Raw genomic sequence first — 17354 nt, 5'->3', positions numbered from 1 at the left:
AAATTTATAGGACAAAGTAGGCAACCACTTTAGGGCATTTTATGGTTGCTTCTATCTTTGTTTTCAAAGACATCTTAATTCATGGAGGAAAAATACCATTTAGAAGGGTTTGAAGTATACAGGAATATAATTAGTGTAATAGATTCATGCCTCTGGAAATGGATGTTAAAATAGTTCATCGTGCTGCAGGGAGCTGTAGACACTGATGTAATTAGGTAAAGCATGTTCCCAGCAGGGAGATGTTGAACTACAAAAGCTATAGTTGGCATTGGGATGGCTTCCACTTTCCAGAGATAGAGGGGCTTTTAGTCTCACATCCTCAAGGGAGGCACACTTCTGACTCCCCTCCCTCCAACCATAGCAACTCCATACATGATAATTTCAAAAGCAGTTTATCAAGCTGGGCAGGTGTCTGCTGCTATTATAAAAAAAATCCAGAAAAACCATTGGTCTCTCGGTTGCTTTCAATACCACCAACCATGGTATTCTTCTGGAACAGCTATCCGAGTTGCAAGTTTGTGGCACCGCTTTGTGGTGGTCATTTTGAGAGGGTGGTACTTAGCACTGTTCAGCCCTATGGAAACTCTATGTGAGGTTCCACAGGGTTTGATTTTGACAGTAGTGGCACCCCACTTGTGGGATGTTCTGCCCAGGGAGGCAAGCCTGGTACCACCTTTATTTTTAAGCACCAGGCAAGGACTTTTCTTTTGGGGGCCCTTCATTTGAAGGGTGGTATTGTAGCCTATTTTGGTTGGGTGGGAAGAAATGGCATTCCCCAGAAGATTCAAGGAAGAGTGAGATAAAGTTATGCATTCTAATGCCTCATTTTTGGCTGACAAGTCATTGTGAAGTCTATGAAAAGGATAGCTGGCAGTGAACCCTTACCTGCTCAATAGGTATTCATTAGTTTGTATATCATTATTGAAACAAGGACTTTATTAAATCCCATAAGGGACTACTTACATTTACTCTGTTAATGGTTTTGCATTTCAAACTAGAAGAAACCTTTGCCTAGGGTGACTGATCTTTGGCTGTCTTCTAAAAGTTAAGCCCTCATGGATTACCTGCCACTTCACAAGATGAAAATCTCAAAGGTAATTAAAGAACAAATGTCTGGGAGGACTTCAGCTCATCCTGGAAATATCTGCTTCTCAAGCCCATTGCAAAAGGCAATTTTTCACTGTTGCTTACATCAGGCCAACAGTAACCCTACCTTAGTAACCCTGCCTCAAAAGTCTGATGTTTTGCTGATGGTTTACCATTTTGTTTCGCCCCCCAGTAAACCGTTTCCAGGCTGACCTCATGAGGAAGTTGGCTAGTATTATTTCCATCCTTGCTGAATTCATGAATTTATGAGTTCCCTCAAATTATAACCCTTCACTGAATATAGAGGTTATGGGGTGGTCTGTCCCCCCATAACTCGTAACAGTATGATTGTTGTGAATATTTATAATATTTCTTTGCTTTATTTGTTAACAATTGCATTTTTTATCGTTAACCACCCCGGTGTAACACAATCTAGCTCTGTGAAATAACATGGAACATGCCTTATTGTGTATAATAACAATTTATTATTGTTTTCTTCTCCCACAGTGTTAGAACTGTAAGAATATAAAAGCCCTGCTGGATCAGACACCCAAGTTTCCCAAGGACCATTTGATGAGAGACTTAGTCAAAATCTTTTTCAAAGTCCAAATATATAATGTCTACTGGATAATTCCCATCCAGATGCTTGTTCCCACTCTGAAATAACACTAAAAGGTCAGTGAGACAAGACTTACCATTGCAGAAACCATGTTTATTCTTTTTCTATATGTTTTATGTATAGGCTTTTCCTATATGCTTAAACATGCCTTCCAACAATTTACTAGCCTCTAATTCCCAGGATCCCATTTTAGAGAAAGGAATTGTATTGGCTGCTTCCTAGCTCTTTAGTATGGAGACCATATTGTTGGACAATCAGCAATTTCACATATGAGCGTTTAATAATTCTTGAGTGACTTATTTCTTTTTACCACTGTTTACCTAGGATAATAATGGAGGATTTGTCTGCAACTTCTTTCTTTCTTTCTTTCTTTCTTTCTTTCTTTCTTTCTTTTTTGGAGCACTTGCAAAATCCTTTGAAGTCTCTGAATTGTGCACAAGGAATGCTCATAATCCCCAATGGCAAGCAGAGGGGTGTTCATCCATTCCTTGTATCTATTTGGGAACAAGCTTTCTGCCTTCTGTCTGGAGTGTCATTATCACCAAAACTCCAAAATAGAATGAGGAGGGATATGCCTTTCAAATTTGGATGAGTATCTAATAGTTTAAAATATCTAAACATGCAGGGTGAAATCACACTGATCCTTTGAAGTCAATGCCAGAGACACCATTATCTGAACAGAAGGAATTTTGTAGAGGAGTTCAACAAGCTGCATGTTATTAAACAAATGTGAAGAAGTATGTAAAACATAAATAGGATGATTTAGCCAGTTTCTTAGTGGCCGCCTCCTTTCTCCAAAATGTTTTTAATTGTGTCCAATGTGAGCAAAAAAAGTGCTAAGTAGAAGTCAGTGATGTGAGCAGTGGCAGAGCTTCATGCTCCAGCACCGGGGGGCAGAGAGCAGGCGGGGGCCAGGCTGGCAAGCATCCCGGGGACATGGCGGGCCACCCACAGGGGCATGGCGCATGTCCTGGGGGCATGGTGGGCCACCTGAGGGGGCGTGGTGCCCAGCGTGGGTGGGGGGAGCCACGATGGCACCCCACTGGGATCCCACTGCTGGGGGCGGTGTGCTCCCCCACACTCCTCTTCCTCTGCCAGTGGATATGAGAATTATTTAAGAAAAGCAACACAAGAAATGCTAAGAGTGGCATCGGTGACTCAATGTTTATTCCTTCCCTGTGGTTCATTTCACATTTGCAGAGTTTACAATATATATTTTTTCTAACTGCCAGCTTTGCAAACAAAACTTAGATTCAGAAAATCAACTTACTCTTTCCAACAATCATTTCAATGCTGCATTGAGTATGCTATGGCTAAAACATCAACAATAATTCTGCCATCTGGTGTGTGAAATGGGACACATCTACCCCCAGCGTTCAGCGTTCACTGAGATCCAGCTCCAAGGGCCTTCTGACGGTTCCCTAACTGAGAGAAGTGTGGTTACAGGGAACCAGGCAGAGGGCCTTCTTGGTGGTGGCACCCACCCTGTGGAAGGCCCTCCTTACCAGATGTCAAGGAATTAAACAACTACCTGACTTTTAGAAGAAGTTTTAAAGTTTTATTTTATTTAATATTCTGTTGGGAGCCACCCAGAGTGGCTAGGGAAACACAGTCAGATGGGAGAGCTGCTATTTATTATTATTATTATTATTATTATTATTATTATTATTATTATTAACATCATCATCATCATCATCATCATCATCATCATAACTGCCTTGGCTTCTGTAGGGTTAACAAGAGGATTAAGTAGCTTGTTACAAAAGCAAGGAAGTGGGTTTAATGTGCCAAAATAAAGTGAGCAAACCTTTTTACAAAATCATTTTCTTCAGTGTAATCATATGTAAAGGTATGTTATTATTATGATTATTATTATTATTATCCTTAACTATTATTTATAGCCTCTCTCTTCCCTTTGGTGGACTGTTATCAGGAATCACTCAAGGATGTGCACTTGTTACATCTCTAATTTCTCCTTCCATTCATCACATCAACATGAGATAAAGATATTACTGAAACCATGAGAAATGGCTCAATACAAAGAATGAGAGGAGAAATTTTGTTCCTCAGTAACCCAGACCCTTGAAAAACAAAACACAAATTGTTTTGGTGAACATTATCCTACTTCAAGATGAACTTCAATGAATCTCAGGATAGTAAAACATCCCAAAACAAAGCCATGTGCGTTGTGTCATAAGAAAAACACTCAGGTCTGCTTCCCTGAATCTTCTTCTTTTTTTAAGCCAATGCATTTTTTTTATACCAATAAACTGAAGGGTTCAGTCAGCCTGCTTATATAGAGCTCCAGTACAAGGTTACTGTAACAACTTTCTAAAACTATCCAATCACTGAACGTCACTTTCGATCCCTTATTTGCATAACTATCTACAGTATCCCCCTGCTGGCCCAGGGTGAGTACATAACACATGGCTGGCTCCTCTTCTTAGCACATGCAATCCTAGCATCTGTTATCATATATTAATTAATTATTTATGTTGTGGTCTTACTGATTCCTTCCCATAGTTCAACAAGAACTATGTGTGTGACAAGGAATTTCATACCCTAATATTTTAATTATAATCTTCTTCCTTTCTTTTTCTTTTGCCATATTTCATTCCCACCACATGTGATATAAATCCTCTAATTCTTTCTGCATTTCCAGCATCTTGATGAGTAGTCCTTATTAATTTCCCTGTATTCTAACAGGTGTCATATACCACCTACTCACCAATTTACAGCAATTTTCTTTTATTGTCATGTGTAGTACTTCATATGTCTTAACTAGCTATAATATGAACAATCCTAAAAGGCAAGTGGGTATTATCATCTCTATTACGGAAAAACTTATGTTTGGCGAGAGTAACTTTTCTAGTGAGTTTGTGGCACGGGTGAAATTTGAAACAGAGAATCCCTGAGTCATAGTTTCCTTAGCCACGTCACTGCACCTGTTCTACCGAAAGGGATCAATTTCAATAGACTTCAAGGGGATCATATGGAAATGTATGCTGGAAGGTTACTTTGGGTTAGTAAGATGCTTCCATATGGAACCATGAATGAGATTCTACATTATTTTTGGGCCCATTTATCTGGAAAGGTTTAAACAAATGACCACTCTATATGTAGGTGCTCATATGATCACCTTTTAAAATCCGATCAGTAAGTGCCTCTCTGAAAAGAAGGCTTTTACGTGCACTTAATTCTCTGGACGGTTCCTAGTTTGTCTAAGTCATATTTCATATTGATCTTTTTCCCCAGGCTACATTTTGCAAATCATCTTTTTATTTGCAAGCCAAAACATTATGAAAAAAGGATATGGCTGAAAACGACTTCCTTTCCCAATAATTCACTTCAGCTATAATCAAAGCAGCTACCCTGGGAAATAGTGGCATGGCTGTGGCAGAACCAGCACTGTCCTGAAGTATTCTCAGTAGCGTAGTAGAGAGGTAAAGTATAAGAGTGCGGCTTGAGGACTTTATTTCCAGAGCAGCAGTCATGCCATCATCTGCCAAAGTGCCAGGGTAGACCTTGCAAGTGAATGAGGCAATAGCAAAACTTCTAAGTTTACTATGTTTGCAGCGTAGAGCATCTGCCCTCCAGATGTTGCAGAACTACAACTCCCATCAGCTCCAGAAAGCATAGTCAAGGGCCAGGGATGATGCAAGTTGTAGTTCAGAAGCATCTAGAGTGCTAAAGGTTTCCCACACCTAGTAGAGAATGATACCAAACACTATTCTATAGTAAGGTAAAAGGGTAAAGGACCCCCCAGTCAAAGGCAACGATGCGGTGTGGCACTCCTCTCACTTTTCAGGCCGAGGGAGCCAGGAGACAGCTTTACAGGTCATGACTAAACCGCTTCTGGCACAACGAAGGACTGTGATGAGTGCCAGAGAGCACAGAAACACTGTTTACCTTCCTGCCACAGCGGCACCTATTTATCTACTTGCACTATTCTATGACTGCCAACTCATCCTAATACATAGGTTATTTTGCTATGTACTCTGTGTATCTGCGTGTGTGCAAAATAGATTGGTTAACTTTTTGGACTCTTGCTTGGGAGTGTGACTTTTGGGACTCTTGTGTTCAGTTCCTGCACTTCAATAGTGCCTCTACATCGCTGAGTTTCTTCAAAACATTCTAGCAGCGCTGAGTAAGGAGGAAACTAGAGGTGCTACAGAACATGGCTGCCTGAGAAATTCTCCACTAGACTCCTTGTTGGGGCTGCTGGACAATCAGATCATATTACATTTCTGGGCACAGTCCAAACAGTTGTTTTTGGCTTTTGAAACAGTATGATCTAAGGTGGGGTGCAACAGCAGTATTACCAACATATAAATATATGGTTTTTCAAAAAGCAAGTAAGAAATGAATACTCAAACACATGTTTGGCTTAAAGGTGAGTCTCTGATTGCAAAGGTTTGAAGACTATCCTATGCTAAATGGTTTGGATACTGGTCATTTGGACGAGTATCTACACCTATCTGAACCTGGACATCTTTTAACATTAGCTCTGAAGGCATTCTCATGTGCCTTCCTTTAATATGCTTTGATGCTTATAACTGTTGCTGTTAGCAAAGTTACTGTAATTCTGTATATTGAATGCTGCCTTGCTGTATTTCACTGAAAAGTCCAGTCTACAAATATCTAATTAAATGAATAAGTAAATAAAAAAAATTAAAATCAGATTTATTAGTGCATTAGAGAACCTGACACCCTAACAGAGCTCAAAGGTTCCTATCCAGTGGAAATCCCCTTTTCTTCTTCTTCTAGCAACAGACTTACTTACACACAGGTAACAGTGTTTTGCTGAGATCCACACCTGTGCTTAAAATCCACATTAAAACAACAAAACCTCATTTTGATCATCCTGAAGTTTAGAAATGTTGAGTGATGCCGAACTACAAAAGAAGTCACACACCAAATCAAATGGAATGAATGAGAAATAAAGCTGGATATCAGTGAGACAATAAAATGAAAGGAAGTGAATAATGAAATGTCAGGAGTTTTGTTTGAGATGTATATGTTGCACAGCTTGAGAAAGGACCATTCCAAGAAAAAATGCACCCTAGCTTTGGAAACAGTAATGCTCTTAACTTTCTTCTATCATTGCAGTCAATACTGCATAGCAGTGTTTTATTTCATTATGACTTGTAGACACAAAAGCCTGTTCCAATAGTCTTCAAGTGGAATTGTTTAACAATGCATATTTCAGGAGTGAAGACTCTGGGTTGTAAAAACTGAGAAACAATATTGTAAAACTTTCCCTTTGATTCTATGCAATAAATGTATATTAGAATTATGGGCTACACAGCTAAAGAAAAACCATCAAAATACAGTCTTTGGCAGCAAGCCGTAGAATTCATGAGTCTTCAGAGTGTGCAACAATGGAGTAATTTTTACATGCTGAGTTTGTCATATATACTTTAAGAAAGAAAGTATATAGCTAAGCAAATAGAGAGAGAAATGTACTGTGGCAGGTTCATGAAGAATAGCCTGTGCAAAGTGCTTAAGGCTTTGCAAGTTTCTTACAACTCCATTGTCACATTCTTACAGCTCCTAAATCGGCCACCCCCAACATGATTTCTTCCAGATGTTTTGGATCACAAGTCCCATCAGCCCCAGCAAGCCTGGCCAATAGTCAGGAATAGTGGGAGCAGGTCTGGCAACTGAAATGTTTAGAGTGGACATGCCAAGCTGGTTAGTATAACTACAAAAAAAAAATGAAAAGGGGTCATGGATCAAATGCGTTAAATCATTAATTGCATGGGAATATCCTTGTTTGCATAAAGTTTACAAGCAGATTTGAATTTTGAAAATGTTTCCTAGGGGATCCTTCTTACCTCTTTCTCCATTTGAAGTCCTTCTGCTCTGATATTTCTTTCAAAAACTTCTCTTTTCTCATTCTGTGGGTTGGATTTTCTGTATACCAAGAGGTAGTCAATCCGACATTTCCCATCCCTAAAATACAGTCCACTGGTTTTATTTTTTTCTGGTACTCCCTGCGAAGAAAAATCAGATCATTTGTTCCATTCTTTATATTAGTGTTTGATTTAACACTATTCACGCAAACAAAAGGATTTCAATATAAAGGTCTGCTATATAAAACTATTACATGATAATCACTAAAGTTATCAGATTAACATTGCATCATACAGCTAGATGAATCACACTTCATCAGAATCTCCCATATGAACCAGTCTGCCAGATCTCATCCATGGCAGAAGCTCAGCAGGCAGGTATTCAGGACAGGGTCCTATCAGTTGCAGAACTCAACTGCGGAACTCCCTGACTCAGGAGACTCATGTGACCCATTGACATTTAGATACCCATGCTTTTGGAATAAATAGCAACTTAAATTTATTTTTGCTGTTACCTGAATGTTATTACTTTTTAATTACTAGCACTGTTATGTTTTTAATTTTGTTTACTACCTACCTACTGTGCAGGACAGAAAGGCAGGATAGAATAAATATAATATTTATAATATGCCCTTCCACAAGAATGGCATGCATAGTTCTTTCCTCTACAACAATCTTATGAAGTAGGCTGAGAGAGAGTTGGAGGTTCTAGCAGGGGAGCGCAGCTATTGTATACCCTTGACCGAAGAACGGTACACTCCTTCTATCTAGGATAGTCGTCCTCTTCCACCGAGCACGCAGCTTCGGGAGGGACGCACATGGAGCGGTGAGGGAGGAAGGGGACACCCACCTAGCCAGCCAGATCAGCCGAATCAACCCTGACCACAACAGTTCTCAAACAAACAAGCCAACTAACAAATATTGGCACATTTAGGGGACGTTTTAGGCAGGCTGCAAACCCGATAAGGAAAGGAGAAAAGGGAAGCAGTGTCATATCTCAAATACTGACAAATCTATATGCCAACGAGCATAATTTACTTATAATTATTTTCTACAAGTCCATTTGAAAAAAATTGATGTTTTCACCTTCATGCACAATGTATGTTAGATATAAGAGATTGATAAATCTGCTTGCTTTATTTCAAATAGTCAAGAATAATGTCTGGAACCTCTCTTCCATTGTCTGCAGATTAATGAAATCATGGTTAACTTTGATTTTAGTGTTAACTTTATGACTGGGTGGGTCTGCGAAGTCATTTTAAACTATATGCCCAGCAAACCTTTGTAAAATCAGAGATGACCTGAATTTCAGCAATGGAAACCCACAAATAAATGAGACATATAAAGCTTCTTACCTCTCCCACTGCCTCCAATCTGCTAGTATCCTCTGAAGTACTGGTCAAATTACCATGGTGAAGCAAAGATTCATCATCCTTGGAAGGGCTGGCTATGCCTTCTAATTCATCAAAGAAAATATTGACATCCTTGGCTACTAAAAAGCAATAATAAAAAATAATACATTAACGTTGAAAGTAATACTGGCTTTGCTCACAAACATGAAATAAGATCTCAACTTTGTGTATGTTTCAGACATCAAAGTCAACATAAATAATTTGCATGTCACAAATTATCTGTTTCATAGTGCTAATAAGTAAATCCAAAACAATGATATAATGTAGCCAACGGGTCAAAGGTGGTACTGAATGACCACAGCAGCTTCAAGGCAGTGGTGACTGGTGTGCATGTTTCCCTCCGCAAAGTGTTTCCAGCCCTCAGTTGAATCTTGTAGATTTGTAACCTCTGGATGGAATTCCACCCAAATTTATTCATCAAAGTTTGCTGAGACAAAGCCCTGCTTTAAAAATGGCAAAACATGACTCCAAATAGCATCTAACACTTGTGCCTGGCTAAATATAGCATACAGGTTTTTTAAAAATATCCCTGTTTGCTCTGTATAAAAAGTCAAATCTCAGTATGTTTATATTTTTCCTTTAAAAAAGAAAGAAAAAAGGCTGGGGAAAACAAATCCTGAGCAAAGTCATACGTAGTACTTGGAAGATTTATAGGTTTTCCATTATCTATTCAATACAATATACAAAGTGTCATTCCAGATATTTACAGGGAAATAAAAATGGCAGCCAGCAGCAGGAGAGAGGCAGCAGTCTACATCCCATGCACCCAACCCAGGGATGTACTTGCACCTCTGCCTTTTCATTTGAAACCTGGACTTTAGGAGTCTTCATCGTTAAAGTTGTGGAAGGTTTTAATTCTTGTTTGAAATGAAAAACGTTGAACTCGCTCTTCCCTTATTGTTTTTCCCCTCAGCGTGGAACGTCCAGAAAAAAGACTCCGCCCCTTCACAGCAGCACAGCCAATCAGGTTCAAAATTTCACTGCCACAAGCACAGTACATCTTCAGTCATGGGGCAAGTGCCTCCAAACAGCTCACAACTAACTGGAAGCTTGCTTTCTACTTATTGCATCTACTGAGATCCCCCAGCTCCCAGTTATTTTTTAATTTATTTGTTAAACAGATTTTCCTACTATTTTCAAATATGCCATCGTATTTCAGTTTACATGGAGACCGACAAACGTCACACATACAATTAGAAAACTGCATGCAGTCAAAAGCAGTGCAATTACTACAAACATTTTGAATGAGCAAATAGGCTGTGTTCCAGCTTGTTCCAGCAAAAGCTTCTCATTGCCGTTTTATAATCTCATAAATCCAACTTTTACATATGTGCATTTGGACGCACTGCACAGGAGAAGCACAAAACTGATGTGAAGCGCACCGCATCCCTTTCCCTCCCTACAGATTTTTAGGAAGAATTCCATTACCAAATCTGCTCCCTTTTGTTCAGAGGCTGCTGAAAATACATCCACCAACATCAGGTAAGCATTTAGTCCGGGTGGTTCATTCACCAGACTGCCAATGACTATCCTCACAGTGTGACATCTTACACACAGTGAGTGAGTCAGCAACACATCTCTTCTCCTCCTCGCTCCACCTTATTTTCTGAGAATGTCCAGGAACATTAACAGAACAGAATCCATATCCGTTTGCACCCTGGTGTGGCAATTTCAACAGAAAACATAGCTAACCTTTCAACATTTTTAAAAAAAGAATATTTGATTATATATATATTTTTTCAGAAAGAAAGAACTTTAAAAGGATATGGCATACTTTTCCTTTTTTTACTTGGATTATTTTAATGTTGGAAATTCACCTGTGCCATTAACTGTAATTAAGCCACCCATTCTACAGCACTGACTCTATGCACCAGAATGCTAAATTCAGTTTTGATACTAATAATATCTGAGTAAGGCACTGGGAAGATCAAGAGAGAATGTTTAATTATGAATACACTGCTATAAGTAATTCAGGAGGTAGGAGTGGAAAAATGGGGAAGCACCCATTCTACTCAGTTTGGAGAGGTCCTTTTCAAGCTCTTCACAGTCTCAGGGGGTTGGACTAGATGATCCTAAGGGTCCCTTCCAACTTTACAATTCTATGATTCTTTTTGTTTTAACAGCTTTGAGCAATTTAGTATCATCAGCAAACTTGGCTACCTCACTGCTCATTCTAGTTCATTTATGAACAAGTTACAAAGTACAGGACCCAATCTTGATTAAGTCCAGGGTTGCCACCACTCGGGTTGGTTCCCACACCAACTGTTCTGTGTGTGGATACATCACTCACTGTATCCACAGACAGGACTCTGGCTATGGTTTTTATGACTTGGTATGGTTTTTGGTGGCTGCATTCTGTAAGACTGCATTTTAAACAGGTTCATGCAAACGGTGCTTACTGGGAAAATGTAATGTTCAAGTTGAATGCAGAATATTGTTAAACCCTTTTCATTATAATAGACAGACACACTATTACATGAGCTAGAGTTCACAAGGGCACAAGTACTAATGGGAAATGTTTGAAATAGCTTCTGGTATCATTTGTGTGATCTTTCGTTGCTTAGTTTTCATTCTAGAGAGGATGGCAGCCAAAAGTTCAACAGAATAACATGTTAAAAAGAAATCTGTTTTTCACCAAGATTAAGGGGGGGAAATGCAATGGCTGCTGGCTTGCCATGGTTTTTATTGTTCAGCATCTAACAATGCTAAAGTTAAGATTGTGAGATAATATAATGCAAGAATACAGAAACAAATCCATGTTTTTAAAAAAACAGCATGAAAAATGTGGTTTCTAAGTAACAAGTAGGGACCACAAATGTAAGCATTTTGTGCCTACTTTTTTTTAGGGGTGTACACTTGCTATGCCACTTTTATTTTTGACACATAAAGGCTACAACCCTATGAAGGAGAGCACATTTGAATTTGCTGCTCAATACTATGCATGCTTATCTGGAAGTAGTGTACATAACACAAAAATCTGTTTTTGCAGTTCGGAGCAGCTGCAAATAAATAAATTCCTCTTGTCTCTTGGAATTCCTAAACTAATAAATAACTCCATTCCAAGAGTGTGAATACTGACTAGTTCTCAGCAGCCTTGTTGAACTTATTGCCATGTGCGCCATCACACTACAAAGCCTGGAAAGTAAAGGACCAAAATGGAGAATTTTTGTTCAAAGGAGTGAAATGCTTCATTGCTTCTTCTTTATGTGACTTTTCATTTGTAAACAAAGTGTTATTTTAAGCACTGTGTGTTCCCTTTTAATTAATGTGAGCTGCTTTGGTAAATAATCTATTTTGGCTCTTTCCAGACAAAATGTATTAAAAATGTTTCCATGCCACTTTTTAGGGCCTCCCAAGGCAGCTCATGTACAAAGCAAAACAAAAACACGTGATTACAGTAAACTACCTATCTATAAACATTTTACAGTAAAAGGACAGTGTGTCTTACAAAACTAAGGTAAACAATTGAAAAACAACAGCAATCTAAACCATCAACATTTTTTTCTAAATATCTATCAAAATGAACAATATCAAAATGAAATGCATATAGAATAGAAACATATCACAACTAATAAGAAATATTTTGAACCAGACTTTTAGAAACTACATCTGTAAAGTTAAATCTAAACACAAAAAGAAACACAAAATTGTGAAACAGTGGTAAATTATATTAACACCAGGAATACTTATGCCTGTCACATACCCACACACCTTTAAACCTGTTTTGAGAACTGGAGTGAAATAATTATGGCTTTCTGAACTAATATTTTGGTTTTAAAATTCTAACTAGTCTGAACAATAATGCCAGGCTTTCTAAATGTCTGGTAGTACGTAATATAAAAATGCAACAGGTTTCAACAACCAATAGACCAGCTCACTTTTTGCTCTTTTCTTATAAATATTTCCTATTTGTTGCTCACATTTGGTTAAATATCTAATTACAAAGGGTGGGTCACTTGGGAAAAGAAAGAGAGAGTAAGACGCAGTTGAGAACTTTTTACAATTGAGAAAAACGTAGGCATGATAATGTTTTATTTTTAGTGCTACTTAAAGTGCACAACTGTATGCAATAGCAGGGCTGGGAAACCATTTTTCTGCAACGCTGCATTCTCTTTCAAGATACACTATGTTGGGGGCAAAGTACCCCATTTTCTCTCTTTTTCTGCCACCCCTTCCTTGGCACACTCATGAAATTAGGCTAATGGTCACATTCAGCCAAGATGCCGCAGGTGCTCTCCCCCCCCCCCCCGCTGTATAGTTAAGGAAGTAAGCATTGGGGCCTTCTCATAAAAATATGAGTATCGGTGCACATGAAACAGTGTATGCACCCAAACATTGGGAGAAAAAAACTCCCTCTATGTGCACAATTTTCCTGGGGAAATCACATTAAAAAATGTAAAAGTTTTTGAACAAATGATCTGGTCAGAAATCCTGAGAAGCTCTTCTCTTTCTTTGTTTTCAGAGCCTTTTTCCATCATAAATGTGTGTAATTCCACCTCTGCAATCCATCACAGAAGACAACTTGTTAACAACCATTCCTTCTACCTTCTTCAAGGCTCAGATGCTTCCAGATTGGTGTTTATTGGGATTGTTTGCTCGTCATGCATGCAAGCTCTTCTCAGCATAAACACGACATTCCCCATCCATATTCTCCCCCCCCCCCATTTATTTAGGATTTACTTTCCATGGAAAATAACTTGCTGTCAATGCCCCATTTGTGATACCTGAATGATTCATTTGCAATATTAAGCCCCTGGCTGTAAGAGCTGTTCAACAGTGGAGCAGCCCTGTCCTCCTGGCACTAGACATTATCCAATCTGTTCTCATATGTGGTTGGTGGGAGGAGGCAGGTGCTTCCAGGCATGTATTGCTCTCCAAGTGAGATCCTCTGTAGGCAATCAGACACATTGTGAGACTCCGTACCTTTGCTGAAGGGTGGAAATTCTACATGTGAAAGCCCAACACATGTTTGGAAGCAACCCTTTTCTACGTGAAATCTTTGAGAACCTTTTTCTTTTGTTGAAAAGCAGTACATAAATATTCTAAAGAATGCTTCTACCTGTTCTGCATGCAGATCCCACTAAGAAATAAATAAAAGCTAATAAAGATTTACTGAAAATTTCTTCATTAGTCCTTTTACACTGAACTCTGTAGATCTGAATCCACCGCTTAATACAACGATTTTCATTAAGTCACCTTATCTGAATCACACTTGTATGCGTTGTTGTTCCTTTCCCACCTCCCCCTTTCAACTAATCAAGTATATATTCATTTCCATTAACATTTCTACAATGTTAAGAATCTGAGCCCCACAGAGTAACTTACTTTCTTGTATTGCATTAAGTATTTCTGAAAAGTCCACATCTCTCTTCTGAGCGTCAAGTCTTATTGATATTTGTGTTTCCAGGTGACGACCTTGACAATGCTCTCTTCCTTCTAAAGAAATTGAAGAGATTGGCGGAGTTTGCAATAGTTTAGTAGTGACTCCAGTGAAGATGGGTGGGAAAGAAACAACGGTTGCAAACACTAAAGCTGCCTGGAATAATTACTTTTGCTGTGCAGCGCAGGGAAAGTCAGTTTGAGGATGCATTTATTGAATCGTAACACCCACAGCATGCTGCTGATGCCCTCCTCCCCATAAAGAAACAGGCCTTCAGCTACCTACATTCATCCCCGCAAATAACAGCCTCAGAGAGGAGATTTTTGGCTAGGAGTGAAAGAGTTAAACTTCTCTTCCCCATAGTTACTGTTGACAAAACAAAACCATCCATTGCATTTTTGGCTGCAATTTACACAAGAGAAAACATGCACATTAATTGCATTAGTACAATCATATCGTGCCTAATTTGACCCTTAACAGCAACACAATCCTTAAATGAAAAGCCAGAGGAGTTGGGTGTAAGCCAGTTTTCTCCTGGGTAGACTCAACTAAACTAACACAGATGTAAATTTATTTGCTTTTAATATTATAAATCTATTAACGATTCTATACTAAATTATCTTTGGGAATCCAAGGCATTTTATGATCTTTGTAACATTAAATCTGTTTTTCTGTTTGCTCAAATATTCTGTATGTTGCTTCCAAAACAATTGCAAAGGAAGATGTAGCTCCTGCTTAATGCAAGCCTCTGTCAGGGGTTCTTTAGCTACGATTTCTACATTGCAGTGAGTTGGACTAGCAGGAGGCCCCATTAGCTAAAGCAGTACCTCAGGTTAAGAACAGTTTCAGGTTACGAACGGACCTCCAAAACAAATTAAGTTTGTAACCAGAGGTATCACTGTACCCTGTGCAACACTAAAATTTGATGCCCACCACCTCTCACGCTCCATTCTACGACATTGTTGTGGTGCCCAGTGCAGCTGAACCACTACCCTAAAACCGCCTCTGTTTACAGTTCTCTGATTCTATGAATTGAATTTTCCATTTGGAAATATTGAACTTTACATTATTTGATCAGACATTCCCCTTGATTAAATTTGTGTATTAATAATATATATTGCTGTTAGTTTGGAGGATTCAATTGTTGAAGTAGCCAAGCCAGCTTCTTGGGCCTAAGTATGGTCCTTAGTTTGACAAAGGATGCTGCCCTGAGCCTGAGAGCAAATAGGTGGTCCCTCTCCCTCACTGGCTGGCAGCAAGAAGGACAATAGCTGGAGTGGTGTCCAGCTGGGCTAGAAGCAGGCAGAAAGCAGAGAATGAACCCTGTGTAATTCTGCAATTTCAGACGTACTGTAAATTCTCTAACACGACTTCCCTAATCCGGTGTCCTCCAGATATTGCACTCCATGCTGGTGGAAGTTGTGGTTCAAAGCATCTGGAGAGTACAGCATATTTCAATGCATGCTCACTCTGAAGTAAGCCTCAATGTGCTCACTGAGATTCCTCCCTAATATGCATGTTTAGAGCTGCCACATAACTGAGTAGGGAGATGAATTTATTTTCCAATCCAAAACTAACTGTTCCTCTAAGTCAAGGACACACTGGGTCAAAAACATAGCTATCATCAGTACTAACTCTTCTCTGATTCACATCTCACTATACCTCTCAGTCGCAAAGATCCATACAATGAAACAACTCACACCCCAGGGTTTGACACTGGTGCTGAAGTAACCTCATAAGGATGTGAATAGCTTCTGGGCATGGATGTCCCATCTGTTAAAATGTTTAAGATCTTGACTCTGTTTTGAATTCTTTTTGTACTCTGATGGGTACAGTCGTACCTTGGTTTGTGAACACCTTGCGAGCTGAACGTTTTGGCTCCCGAACGCCACAAACCCAGAAGTGAGTGTTCTGGTTTGCAAACGTTCTTTGGAACCCGAACATCTGACACAGCTTCCAATTGGCTGCAGGAACTTCCTGTAGCCAACAAGAAGCCGCGCATTGGTTTCTGAACGTTTTGGAAGTCGAATGGACTTCCGGAACGGATTCCATTCAACTTCTGAGGTACCACTGTATTTTGTTTTGAGGTTTCGGGGGGGGGGGAGGATACAAAAAGGGACGTGAATAGCTGGCAGTAGAATCCAGTCAGCCTCACCATTGGAGCTTTACCTGCTGAATTTGCTGTCTGTAGAAAGTTGTAATGAAATGGGGCTTAATCCCAATCACATTGGCTTTACTGGATTGTGGATTGCTCTTGGAACACCTGACTAGATCACACATTTTCTTTCACCATGGCAACATCAAGCTCATTCCAGTATGTATGGATAGGGAAGCATAACAGTGAAATAACAATTTCAACTATAACAAGTTCCGACTCTAAAAAAGAACAAGCAAATAAGCAGAGAAAATGTCGAAATCCAATATAGCCTCTGACAAATATGAAGATGAAAGCAGCAGGAAGCCAAAGCACATCACTTCACCCAGCTAGTATTGTAAAAGGCAAGCTTCAGCATGCCAGCTGAAAGCATCTATAAAATGCTGCAACGCTATAGGATGCACTAAAAAGGATGGATACCTCGATGCAAAGATTTATTGTGTGTGAACTGTAAAGTGTATTTAGAAAAAAAACTGACAAAAGGAAAAGAACCCATTTTCAAAATCTAATCGTGATGCACAACACAATATTCCTAAATTGCCTTTCTGCACAGTGCAAATGAAACAAAAAAAAATGTCATATACTATATGGGCAGGAAGAGGGTAAACATAATTTGATGGTTTGCTGTTAATTCCAACTAAAGGCATTCAATCTTTAAATTGAGCCTAAATAGTCTAGCAACTCTAGCCAGCAAAATTAGAGGCTGGTAGCTGCAGAATACACTACATATATCAGCAGGATGATGGAGAACAACTCCTTGCCATAACATGTGAAATGACTTTAACACTGCAGTAGTTAACATGGTGACCTTCAGATATTGTTTGACTGCAGCTGTGGTTACCAACAC

At 39.2% G+C, this 17354-nt stretch overlaps 1 protein-coding gene across 8 annotated transcripts in view; it reads right to left on the bottom strand.

Moving 5' to 3' along the window:
- ANO4 (anoctamin 4) overlaps positions 1-17354 on the bottom strand; it is a 145890-nt gene that overhangs the window by 57368 nt on the left and 71168 nt on the right. For 5 of the 8 annotated variants that reach the window (XM_082238633.1, XM_082238631.1, XM_082238635.1 and 2 more), the window contains 3 exons: positions 14298-14408; positions 8916-9052; positions 7543-7701 (listed from right to left, as the gene is read on the bottom strand). In XM_082238633.1, the coding sequence (XP_082094759.1) occupies positions 7543-7701; positions 8916-9052; positions 14298-14408 (407 nt within the window). The remainder of the gene's footprint in view (positions 1-7542; positions 7702-8915; positions 9053-14297; positions 14409-17354) is intronic. The other 3 variants (XM_082238634.1, XM_082238636.1, XM_082238637.1) reach the window with 3 other exon arrangements.

Source organism: Podarcis vaucheri, assembly GCF_965113315.1.
Source record: "Podarcis vaucheri genome assembly, chromosome: 10".
In the NCBI taxonomy this organism is placed as follows: Eukaryota; Metazoa; Chordata; class Lepidosauria; order Squamata; family Lacertidae; genus Podarcis; species Podarcis vaucheri.
The sequence above is the reverse complement of the archived record's forward strand: the minus strand, read 5'-3'. Positions and strand labels throughout refer to the sequence as shown.